Raw genomic sequence first — 12613 nt, 5'->3', positions numbered from 1 at the left:
TTCTAGCTTATTTATAAAATGAGAATACTTTGTTTTCCAGAATAGATTCTTCCAGTTTCTCTCACCCTCCGCACCCATCCAATTGAAATGATTAGTCCCCCACTCCACCTGCACATCCTCATCCCTCTGCTTCCCCCCACCCCACCCCTGCTTCGGATGCTTATATTCATTCTACAATAGTGGTTTTATATAATATTTGTCCTTGTGGGACTGAGTGAGTTCACTTAGCATAATACTACGCAGCATGCAAGAGTGATGATTTTGTAAGTTATTACCTAACTTGGGAGGGAATGGAGAGCATTATGCTTTTTTAAAAATTCTTGTTGTCATTTTAACAAAAGTTTACAGAAAAGTTGGATTTTCATTCATTCTGCGTATGCATTTTTGCTGAAAGTATATCCATGAAGATAGTAAAGCATACGAGGGACAAAGTTATGAAAACACCTTATACATAAAAAAATACCTTGAGGAGAGAAGTCACCGTGCTGGGAACTCAAGAGTAGCGTTTCAGGGGATAACCAAGGTCAAATGAGAGTACATAATCCACAAAGAAGAAAACGTTCTGCATCCTGTTTGGTGAGGAGTAACGGGGGTCCTAGAAGCTTTGGAGTGACTGTCTATGGTATGGTTATTGATCTTTTTCGATATGGATCAAAGAAGAGGTTTACCTGATGAATGGCCCACATGAACCACAGTCTTCACAATCCTGAAACTAGAAGAACTAGATACTGGCTACAGATAAGAGCTATACTAGATACAGAAGAACTGCTACTACTGCTGACCACTCAAAGAGGAATCACAATAGGAGAAGCTGGATAAAGTGCAAGAGAAATGTGGAACAAAATTCAAAATCATAAAAAAGGACCAGGCTGGCTGGTCTGACAGAGACTGAGGGAACCCCTGAACTTTTGCCCTGAGACATACTTCAAATTGAAGCTGAAGTCACCCTTTTAGTTCAACTTTTTGTCAAATGATACAACAAAATAAGGTGAACATTGACTCAAGGAAGGTTTGTGTTCGTTAGAACAGCCAAACATATGAGATTAAAATGGTCAGTCGTTGCTCAGGAACAAGTACAGAAGACAGGAAAGAAGGATAGGAGAAAGAAAGAGGGCGTGGAAAGATAATCACAAAGAAGCAGCGAGAAGCTTGCTGTTAGATTTTGAGAATGCAATCAAAGCAACCATTCACTGGGATACTGAGTGGAAAGTTGACTTATGCATTCAGCTTTCACCTAAATAATAATAATAATAATAATAATAATAATAATTAAAAATTATTATTATTATTATTATTATTATTATTATTATTATTTGATTACTAGGTCTTTCTTCCAAGGTGCACTAAGATCAACTAAGCCGTTAGCTGGGCATTGCATGGTTTAAAATGAAATGTTGCCGCAAATGACAGTAATACAGTGAAGAGAAAAAAATGTGTTTCTAAGCACAATCGTCTATTTAAAGTTTGCGGCAATGTGTTAAACATCAGTTGGGGAGCTCTGGAGGCCTGGTGGCAAGGAACTGCACTACCAACTCAAAGGCAAATCGTTCAGTTCTCCTGAAGAAGTATAAGCAGTATACTTCCATATGATTTACAAACTCTGAAAACCCACTGAAGGGTTAGTTAGGAGTCAGTTCTAACTCAAAGCACATAACAACAGCAGCATAAACAGCAGTGGCTTAAACATATCAGAAACCACAAGGAGGATACAGATTAGGGAAAGGGTCAGAGACCTGTTTTTTCATAGAGTCAATCACTGGGAGTCGAGTTAATTTGATGGCATCTAACAATGACAATATAAACATTAGTAGCATCCTATGAGGCAGAGAGGATTATATGTGGAGTTTTGTTGTTATATCCCGTGGATTAAGAACTGACTCATAGCTGGCCCTCCAGGGGGTTTTCAGAGACAGTTAATCACATGGGAGGAGATTACCCATTTTTCTCCTGTGGAGCAGCTGACAGATTCAAACTGTGTCATTGCAGTGCAATCTAAAGAGAAAAGTGTGCCTGATCCAAGCCATAGTCCTCTCAGTTGCTTGCTCTGCACGCTGGACAATGACTAAAGATGACAGAAGAAGCAATTGATTCCTTTGAGCTGTGGTGCTGGATAGCCTGCTAAGAGAACTAACAGGTCTATCTTGGAGCAGGTGAAACCGGAATGCTCTCTGGAGGCAAGGATGGTGAAGTTCCATCTCACATACTTAAGGCATTTTTCAAGGACAGTTCAGTCTTTGGAGAAGGACATTATGTTTGGAAAGGTAGAGGGTCAGCACAAGAGAGGAATACCTTACATGAGATAGATTGACATAGTGACTGTGGCAGTGGGTCTGATGAATCAAAGATTCTGAGTTTGGCTTAGGATAGGGCAGTGTTCAGAGCCGTTGTTCATAGATTCACTTACTACGAGTCGTAGTCAACTCTGCTGCACATACAATAGTCCCCCAGAGCTCTCTCACATGTGGAGAAGAGCAGGGGAAGGGGAGAGGGCATATAGATTTGTGCTATGTGCTTAGATGTGTTTGCTCAGTTGTATCTGCTCAGACTTTTGTGTTTGTCTAAAAAAAGGAGGGTAAAAAAGAGACCTGTTTTCTTTGCTTATATGTTTTGATGTTTTGGCCCCCCCATGTCCATCGCGGAACACGGAATTCTACATTTTAGTGCCGTTCACCAGACAGAATGTCTGCAATGGAATGTTACATAATTCACATTTAGATTTGAAGAGCTCATTATAAAAAACCTGACACACTTCAGGAATATTAAATTACTGCAGATTGTGTAGAGCAAAGAAACATTATTGAAGCATTTCAAAATTCTAGACGAGCCTGAATTTAACTGATAGGGTTTCACAGCTTTTACTGGGGGAAAATGATTTGAGTTGTCACGTGGTTTACAGCCCTGGAGGACTTTAATCTCCCTAATTACAAAGAAGCAAATTTCCTAAATAATTTGGAGTTACTTCACAGCATTTGCTCAACCTTTGACTTTTGGAAAATTAAAGGGGATACCGCAGTCCATATGATGGCGAATTCTCTGTACTGCAGCTCCTTTATTTTAGGTTATATTTGGAATGAGGCCACTTTCCTTTCATTATTGATATAGGAAGGTACTTCAGAAATTCACAAGTAATGCTTCTAACACTTGAGCACAATCACAGTTAGTCAAACAAGTGGCTCTGGAGATACTGTTTGAGTTGTGAGAGGTTCCATGTTGTGGGTGGTAAAGTTAAAGGCGGGGAAACAGCTCACACCCAATCAACTTATTTACACATCCTTTTAAAAGTCCTTAAAGTTGTGTAAAACCCACAGAGTTCAGCTTACTGCCATATTTATGTATTAGACACCCACTGTGTCTGGTCACATAGTATGCTGAACTGCTAACTCCAAGAAATGAGATGGGCAGTTTCCTCCCATTAACACTTGCTACCTTGAAAATTCAGTGTAGTCATCATGAGTTGATAACGGTGACTTTTTTGGTTTTGCTTTTGGTGTGCAAGATCCAAATGGGAGGAAGATTCTAGATACTGCTGATTCCTACAGTATATGCTCAGAAAACTGCCTTAATGTGCCTCAGTTTCTTTACTACAGAGGTAATCCTTCTAGTCACATGAAAGTCGTATCATATATAATGTCACATAACACAGGAAACAATTGTATTGCCAATAATCATTTGCCATCAAGTCAGTTATAACTTACGACAGGTTCACATGTAGAGCTGCAATGTTGCGTTTCAGTGGTTGATTTTTTTTTTTAGATAAATTGCTAGCCTTTCTTCCAGGAAACTGTTAGAGCCCCATATTTATTAAGTACTTTCCAGGAGGTGTTTCAAGTATACATTCTTAAGCCCATTACAAGTGTGATTGCGTTTCATTTCCACGGTAGCTCAATAAAGTTGGCATGGTCATCCCCCTGTATCCATGGGGAATTGGCTCCAGGACAAACCTCCACAGTAGATACCAACATCCATGGATGAATGTTTATTTACATGAAATGAGATTGCTGTTAGGTACCACTGAGTCCACTACAGCCCAGAGCAACCCTATGAGCAACAGATCTGAACCTTGCCCTATCCTCAACCATCCTCATTATGTCTGCCCTCTAAAGCCCATCACTGTTGTCCCTGTGCCAGGCCATAATTTTGATAGTCTTCCTCTCTACTGCTAATCCTCTCCTTTCTCAGCATGGTATCTTTATTAAAGGACTGGCCAGACCTGCTCAGAGTGTGTGAGATAGCAGACCCTTAGTTGGGTTTCCTAGGCTTTAAATAGGAGGAAACTGTCCATCTTTCTCCCTCAGAGCCACTGGTGGATTTGAACCACTGCCTTTGGGTTACCGGTGCAGCTCTCTACAGACAATGCCATCAGAAGTCTCTGCTACTTAAATATAAGTTTAAATTCTCTTTTAACCTTCAAATGATCGCTTTAACAAGTAGTCACTTAAAAAAAATAAACAACCAACCAATCCTGGATACTTTTCATCTATGGTTGATTAGCTCTGTAGACATGGAACATCGAGGCCTCAGATATGGGAGGTTAGCTATAAATATCCCCATTGTACAGATGATGAAATAAAGAGAACTTTGTCTGATAAGGCAAAGAGCAAGTGAGTAACTTCCTCCATTTCATCTGGCTTCTAAGTAGCTGAAGCCAAGAAATTTCTTTTCTCACCCAACTGTCCTACCCTAAGAAGAGAGAGATTCCGTCTAAAAGGAGGAATCAGAAGCCCTATCTGCCTGAGATATCTCTTTGTGATGAGTCTTGAGACATTGGTAATATGTCAAGGTTGACTTTCGTAGAGTCTAGAGGAAGATGTATTGTTGTGTGCTGTTGTGTACCATAGAGTTGGAACGGACCCATGGCAAACTCTTTGCTGTGGGTTTTTAAAGGCAGCTAATTTGTGCAGGAGAAGATTGCCCATCTTTCTCCTATGGAACAGCTCTGCCTTGTGTGTGCCTTCAGGGTTGCAGCTCAGCTTCTTGCCACTTGGCCACCAGATGGACAGAATGTGTATGTGTGTCATCTCATAAGCCGACTTAGCTTGGTTGTAGACTTCACACACATTTTGGCCCTTCTCCTTGAAATTACCATTCATTCACTCTTTTTACATGTGTTTATCACATGCCAGTTGGCAGAAGCCTCTTCCTTTAAGATCCCATGGTGTAGCTGCTTCTCTCTGAAGCTTTTTTCACTCTTCTGAGTATTGTGAGCCCTTGCTCCTTTGCCCCCCAGAAGGCCTGTTTTAGCTCTAGTCATGTGTATTGCACTGTTATACGTGACTGACACTCTGCTAAAGGTCACTCTCTTTGAGGACAGGATCAAAAGCTGACTGTTTACCCTTGGCCAGAGTGGTTTACAGAAAGTATCTGTTGCTATGTGTGAGCCAGTGAGTATTTGCCCTTGGTCTATAGTGGAACCTTGGTAAATATTTATCAAAATGGCAAATGTCATCGGTAAGATTAATCATGCCCATATATGACTGCCATCTTTTGTGGAATGTCATCTTTGGAGGAGATAATTTGAGGACTGGCTGAGGCTTGGTGTGCTAGTGCAGCTAAGTGTCATAGAAATGACAGGAAGAGCTCTCACTTGCTGAATATTGTGTCATGGAACTTAAGCTATTAATTTTTTTAAAATTATTTTTCTTAGTTACAACCTTGGATCCCCTCACCCAAACACCTTTCATTTTGGACCAATATTCTTTTTTATTCTTTTAGCTGCCATTATGGCCACTTCTGCAACAGAGCAAAGTATTTTCTGGTCCCGTATCATCCTCAACAATCACCAGCTTGTTTGAGTTTATTGTGTTACTGTTGTGCAAATTCATCTCACTGGTGGTTTTCGGCATTGTTGTCCCTGCTGCTTTACGAATATGGTGTCTGTCCTCGTCTGGCGATTATCCCCGCTGATGACATGTCCAGAGCTGGAGAATCATGAAATTATGCTGGGATCCATAGGCTTTCATTGGCTAATATTTGGAATTAGATCACCAGGTCTTTTGTCTGCTCTGAAAACTGCTCAGCCCTGCTCACCATGTATGATCTTGTGATTTATTTAAAATATTGGTAGCATAAATTCTGGCATCATAGCAAGCTGCATTTTACCATAATACAAATTTATATTAAAGAACAAACAGGGCAGGGAGGGGGACAAATAACCCATGCTATCTGTAAAGAAGGTCAGAATGTCTTCAATTTAGGTCTTTCATGTAAATTTTATATTAGACCTTATAGCTAAGCCATCTATAATTGTCAAAATTAAGAGGTATGCCCCTGTTAGTCCACTGCTTAGAATACACCCTGAGAAAATTAGTACTGAAGCACAGACAGAGACTTGTACACCAGGGTACACCATTGAAAGAACATAGAAACAGCCCAGATGTCCAACCACAGTTGAATGTATTGAGAAATTATGGTACATTCACAGAAATGGACCATAATTTGATGGAATACTACACAGCAAAAAGGAGCAGTGGTTTTGTTAATTATTACCTAACTTGGGAGGGACTGGAGAGCATTAGGCTGAGTGAACTAACTCAGTCCCACAGGGACAAATACTGTATAAAGCCATTATTGTAGAATGAGTATGAAGATCCAGGTGGACAGGGGAGGGTGAAAGCAGAGGAATGAGGATGTAGGAGGAGGGGTTAATCATGGGGTTGTACAATTTGATGGGGGAGTGAGGGAAATTTATTCTATTTTTGTAAATAAACTAGTATAAATTTAAAAAATAAAAAAAAATAAGAGGTTTGGAGCATTGTTCTTTTTAAACTGAATCTGGCAATTGACGGCAGACTTTTTAATGAATTGCTTCTTATGATTTGAGCCGAAGTTTGCAGAGCAGATTGGTATTCCATTCAGCTGTCCATACTTGTTTTATGACACTGATTACAATCCTCATACTGAATCCTCCCTCTTCTCACTGCTCTTTCTGGCTCTTGCCTCCATTCACCTTTCCATCCTCTCCCTTCCTACCTTCTGAGCCTTATCCCTGTGCTGATGCTGCCTTGACATCCTATGTGGTTGATTGTTCAAAGGACGGAACTCATAGTTCTGTCTGTTGTCTGATTACAAATTGGGCCACAGGAATGAGATCAGTTCCAGACTGAGAGGACATCCAGCAGCCATAGGCTCAGGCACTCCACTCCATCGTCTAGTGAGCCAGCCCATTCGTGTTTTGTTTTGCTTTATTACAAAATTTTTATTTCATATCAGTTTACTTACTAAATTTGTATACTTTGTTTTTCACAGTATTCTTTCTCCTTTCCTTTCCCCACCCCTCCCTCCACCCATCAAATTGTGCAGCCATATGATTAACTGCCCCCACCCTCCCTTGGATCCTCATACAACTTCTACAGTAATGGTCTTTTACAGTGTAGTGTGGTTTTGAGTTTTGTTCTCCATCTATCTCCCGCGCTATCCGGGACCCTCTGTTGTGATCGTTTTCCAAACAGTGGAAACCAGCTAACATACATGGTTTTATCGTAAATGGTTTTCGACCTGTGAAATGAGCAAAGAATTGGCTACACACTCTGAAGCTCTGGTAGCTTTCTGGTAATATTCTTTAAAAATAGATAACTGGTGAAATGTTTATTTTCAACTGAACTCTCAGATAAAACTATCAGATAGTCACTGGGACTGACTTGACATAGGAATACATTCATTCAATTTAAATGAGATTGAAAAGAGGTAATGTATGTGAAGCAGTAGCTGAAGACACAGTGTATATAATAAGTGCATAGTAAATACTCACTGTAATTGAAGTGGTTGTGTTATCATTATTATCCCTATTCTCTTCTTAGCACAGTGTCTGAACTTAATAGTACCTAGTATTGTGCAATGCATATTTATTAAGGAATGAATGAAATGTGTCACTGACTGCTTCCTGTTCCTCTGCACATTAAATGCTTGTCTGCTCACAAACTGGTGAGGGAAAGCCGACATAAAAATTGGCTCAATGGAAAGCTTCTCAGGCCCCATTTGTCAACTTACCCTGGGAACCCAGTTGCGTGTCAAGTCCATATCCCCTCTGATGCCCACTGGTGAAGAACAGACCGCTGGTCACTTCCCCATGATCTGCTCTAGCTGCCCAGGCTCTGATCAAGCTGGCTGATGGATGTGTTCCCTCCACAGGACTGGTCAGAAAGCATGCCGTGGCTCTGTTTCTGGGTAACATCTAGTGTGTGTGAATAAGAAACAGGGAAGACCTAGAGTTGTATTTTTTTCTTTATTTTCAGTTACCTAATTGAAAACCAATTTCATTCCCTTTGCTGTATGAAAATAAAAGCTTGAACAGATGCCATCAAGTGAATCCCAGTTGTTGGGACCCCATGCATGGATGTTGGAATTGCTCCACTCGGTTTCCAAGGTTTTGACCTTGACCTTGTGGAAGCAGTTCTTTCTTCCAAGGAACCTCTTAGTGGTTTCGAACAAACAACCTTTCAGTGAGAAAACATTTATCTGTTTATACCACTCAGGGACTCTTTTGGTGTGTATATAAATTTTGCCAGTGACTTTCTGAAGGCATATGGAAAAATTTGCACATGAAGACCAGTTTCCCCTGTTTTTGTGTGTGTACAGTTGTCAGCTTAATCTCCATCTCTTCCTAAATTCAATTCAGATTCAAAGCTTAATTCTGAGGTGTTGTTTTGTTTTTGTTTTTTTTTTCTTAATTTGCAGCCCTCAAAGGGAGTGAATGAAATGAGCCGCCTGGGGAGCCATTTCTGAAGGGAGGAGTCGTTCTCTTGGAGAGGAGTCCTCAATGAGCCTGGCCAAGGCCCGGGATCTGTGTGAAGTGGACTAAGGATTTAGTAGGATGTCAACTGAGACAGAACTTCAAGTAGCTGTGAAAACCAGCACCAAGAAAGACTCCAGAAAGAAAGGTAGGACTGGATCTTCTCCTTGGTCCGTGGCTACTTTTTAATTTAGGCTCTTTATCTCTGAAGAAAGGTAAACAATAGTCTTTGTGCTTGCCTATATATCTTCTTCACTCTAGCTCCATCACTTAGACAATGCCTGACTCAGAGGAGGTGGTCGGTCAGATAATGTAACGGTGAACGTAGTATAATACCGAGTGTGGTAATAAACAAATTCTACTGCGTGGCATGATTTATTTTGAAAATTTGGACTCCTGACATTTGAGTATGTTTCTCTCCCTGTTGTAATTAGATTTAAGCAGCTTCTGCAGGCATGAGTGTGTCCCTCGGTCCACGTATGTGTGTGCACATGCGCTCTCCTTACGCTTTTTAGTTCTTTTCACCTCTTTTCTCCTGAGGTGTGTGAAAGAGGATTAATCGAGCTCTCTTTGGTCTTGGAATCTGTCAGTGGGAACTGACCCTTAGTTGCCATGCGTGGACAGGACAGAGATTTGTACTGACGCTCCACGCCTGGCCAGTCATGTTTTGTGATGTCATTTGTCTGACATGCTGTAGGAAGCAAGGGACAGAAATTAACTACATATGCAGCTATTGGACAGTCAAAATCCCAAGAAGGACTGTAAATTTTACTTTTGATGTTTATTTCAGGTACAGATATTTTGGAGGCCACCTATTTTATTCCCGAAATCTTAATGTCAGCCTTGTTTTTCATGCATCATGCTCTTAAGAAGAAAGAGAAAGCAAGTGTGTAAAAGAATAGGTCCTAGGACAACTGCTGTAGGGGGGGAAAGGGGGGGGATGTAGGGCTTACTACTATGTACTGGAATTTAAATGCTTTTTTAGTGGAAACTGTCAAGTCATATTTTTGCTTCAAATTTAACCTTTCCAGTAAACTTGCACTCTTGAATGCTTAATGCATTAAAAATTGTATGTTAGTGCATATTTTTTCATTCTTAATTTTAACATGCAAAACCAGAAGCCTTCTGAAGCAAGAATTTAATTTCTCAGGATATTGGCTGGGTTGGAAACTTGGAATGCAAGTGTGAAGGTGACCCTTTTAGGATTTCATCATTTTTACATCCTAGAAAGCTCTCAAATTCAGCACCAGTACAAATGAGCGTTGCATTTTCCAGAACCTCAGACTCACTCCCATTCATGCAGTTCTTGCTCATAGTCATTCGTTTGAGTTTCTAGGTTCTGAATCGTAAGGGGAGGAAACTGCCCATCTTTCTCTTGCTGAACTGCTGATTAATTTGAACCCGGGGCTTAGTAATACAGCTTGATGTGAGCTGCTCTCCCAGAACTCCCAAGTATTGTCCGGTGGGAATTTGATCTTATGGAGTCTGAATAGGCAGCCATGGCTCAAATTATTGCTTTGCCGGAAATAGAAGTCTGGTAGAATAAAATTTAACCTGTTGGGCTGCTGGTACTTAACAGCTTCTCCAAGGGAGAAAAATGGGCAGTCTCTTCCTGTGAAGAATTATAACTTTGGAAGCTTGCTGGCACAACATCATGAATCCAAATGAGCTCGGTGGCGAGAAGGTTTTGGTTTTACAACTCCCAGCTGTGTGGGCTCAGAAAGCTACTTAAAAGTTCTGGTCCTTGTTATTTTCTCCTATAAAATACACATACATCTTGTCTAAATCTCATAAACCAATTATGAAGATTAATCATGGAAATAAAGAAACTAAAGTAAGTGATAGAGTATCTGCTTATATGAAATTTTGGAAGCAGGAGTGGCATCCACTTCCTAAACAACATGCTTCTGGAAACTCTATGAACTTTGATAAATGTCGTTAGTTGTAGAGGGGCTACAGGCCTTTTATGAGTCATGCTCAACTCGAAGGCAATCAACAACAACATATGAAATTACTTGGTATGCATCAGAGAGCTAGACAGTGACTGAAGATGACAGAAGAAGAATTGATACCTTTGAGTTGTGGTGCTGGAGGGGAGTCAGAAGAAGAATTGATACCTTTGGGTTGTGGTGCTGGAGGGGAGTCTTGAACATACCATGGACCACCAAGAAAAGAAATTTCTCCTTGGAGGCAAAGATTTTGAAGCTCTGTTTCACACACTTTGGGCACATGGCCAGATGAGAAGGACATCATGCTTGAAAGGATGGAGGGACAGCACAGGAGAGGAAGACACTGGATGAGATGGATGGAGCAATGGGGGTAGGTGTGTCAAAGTCAGTGAAACTGGCTCAGGACAAGACAGGCTTCAGTGCTGTTGTATATAGGGGTCGCTGAGTCGCAGGTGATACAAAGGGACTTGCCAACAACAATAACAGTATATGAAATGCTCAATAGATGCAAGTTGTATTCTTCTTGTTGTTCTTTTTCATCCTCCTTTTTCTTCATCCTCCTCTCTCATTACTTATTATCTTCCTCCACCCCACTCCCCACCCCACCACATCTTTTTTATCTTCCTTCTCTTCCTTTTCTTCTTATAAATCTTTGTCATCATCACACTGTTGATTTTTTACTGTGTTCTTATATTAGAACCAAGAACTCTTAAAATGTACATAGCTCATTTGCCTCACAGCAAGATTATATAATTGCATGCACTCTAGTAGCCTAGTGGATGTGATGTCACATTACTAACCTATAGGTGGGCAGTTTGAATCTACCGGCTGTTTGGAAGGAGAAAAATGAGTAGTCTCCTCTCCTGTGATTTATAGCTTCTGAAAACCTGCCGGAGGGTCAGAAATGAATTGGTTCAAACTTATTGTTAATGAGTTTGAGTCTAGTTTGTGCAAATGTAGAAAGTGAAGGGAAGAGAAGAGAAGGGCAAGGGGAAGGGAAGGGGAAGAGGTGGGGAAGGGAAGGGAAGGGAAAGGGGAAGAGGTGGGGAAGGGAAGGGGGAAGGGGAAGGGGAAGGAAAAGAAGAAACATACACACATGTACAAATGCACATGCAAAATGCTTGTCTGGAGCAGGGTAACAATGAAATTCATTAAAATGAGAGGCAACACACTGGCAGCACAGTGACTTCATTTCTTGTTTTTCCCCTGTAAGTATTTTATTAAATTCACACTTTTAATTACTGCAAAAGGAACACAATTTTAAATGCAATAAAGCAATAAAAGAAAAACATACTGCTCTTTAATCTGAAGTATTTAACATGGTCATACTCTCTTATTTTCCCCTTAATTTTTCTATATAGAATATGTTGTTGTTTGTCATTGTTTGGTGCCGTTGAGTCGTAGACCACCCATAGCGACCCTATGAATGAACAGCCTGAGTACTGTTCATACATAGAGTTTCCGGAGGCAAGCCATTTCGGAAGTGGATGCCGCTCCTGCTTCCATATAGAATATATAACCTATAAATGAGTTACCCTTTTTCTCCAGTTTTTAAGCTCTTGTTTCTTTTTCTTGTTTCGGTGTGTCAGCTAGACCTGCCAATAAAATGTTAGTAGATATCCTTATCATGTTCCTGGATAATAGATTGCCTTTAGGTGCAATATTTAAGTTATTAATAAATATTATGTATTCTTATTGTTGTTGTTGAGTCATTCCTGACTTCTTGTGCCTTCATGTGTGCAGAAGTAGAATGAATTTCATAGGGCTTTCAAATTCATTACCTTTTTGAAGCACATCTCATCTGAGGAACCTCAAGATAGATTTGAACATACTTTAAATTAAAATTTCCTAGGAGGTATTAAAGGAGCTCTGGTGGCCTAGTGGCAAGAAGCTGTGCTGCAATACTGAAGGGACATGGTTCGAGGCCACCAACTGC

The 12613-nt window shown here is 40.5% G+C and overlaps 1 protein-coding gene across 4 annotated transcripts in view; it reads left to right on the top strand.

The window, feature by feature from the left end:
* The first annotated feature begins 8673 nt into the window (after positions 1-8673).
* Positions 8674-12613, top strand: part of DAB1 (Dab, reelin signal transducer, homolog 1 (Drosophila)) — a 410174-nt gene continuing 406234 nt past the window's right edge. For 2 of the 4 annotated variants that reach the window (XM_006879731.1, XM_006879729.1), the window contains exon 1: positions 8674-8876. In XM_006879731.1, the coding sequence (XP_006879793.1) occupies positions 8810-8876 (67 nt within the window). In that variant the 5' untranslated portion in view covers positions 8674-8809. The remainder of the gene's footprint in view (positions 8877-12613) is intronic. The other 2 variants (XM_006879732.1, XM_006879730.1) reach the window with 1 other exon arrangement.

The sequence above is a fragment of the Elephantulus edwardii genome, unplaced genomic scaffold (assembly GCF_000299155.1).
Source record: "Elephantulus edwardii isolate Elephantulus edwardi_28Jun2011 unplaced genomic scaffold, EleEdw1.0 scaffold00005, whole genome shotgun sequence".
Classification (NCBI taxonomy): Eukaryota; Metazoa; Chordata; class Mammalia; order Macroscelidea; family Macroscelididae; genus Elephantulus; species Elephantulus edwardii.
This window is presented reverse-complemented; position numbering and strand designations above follow the sequence as displayed.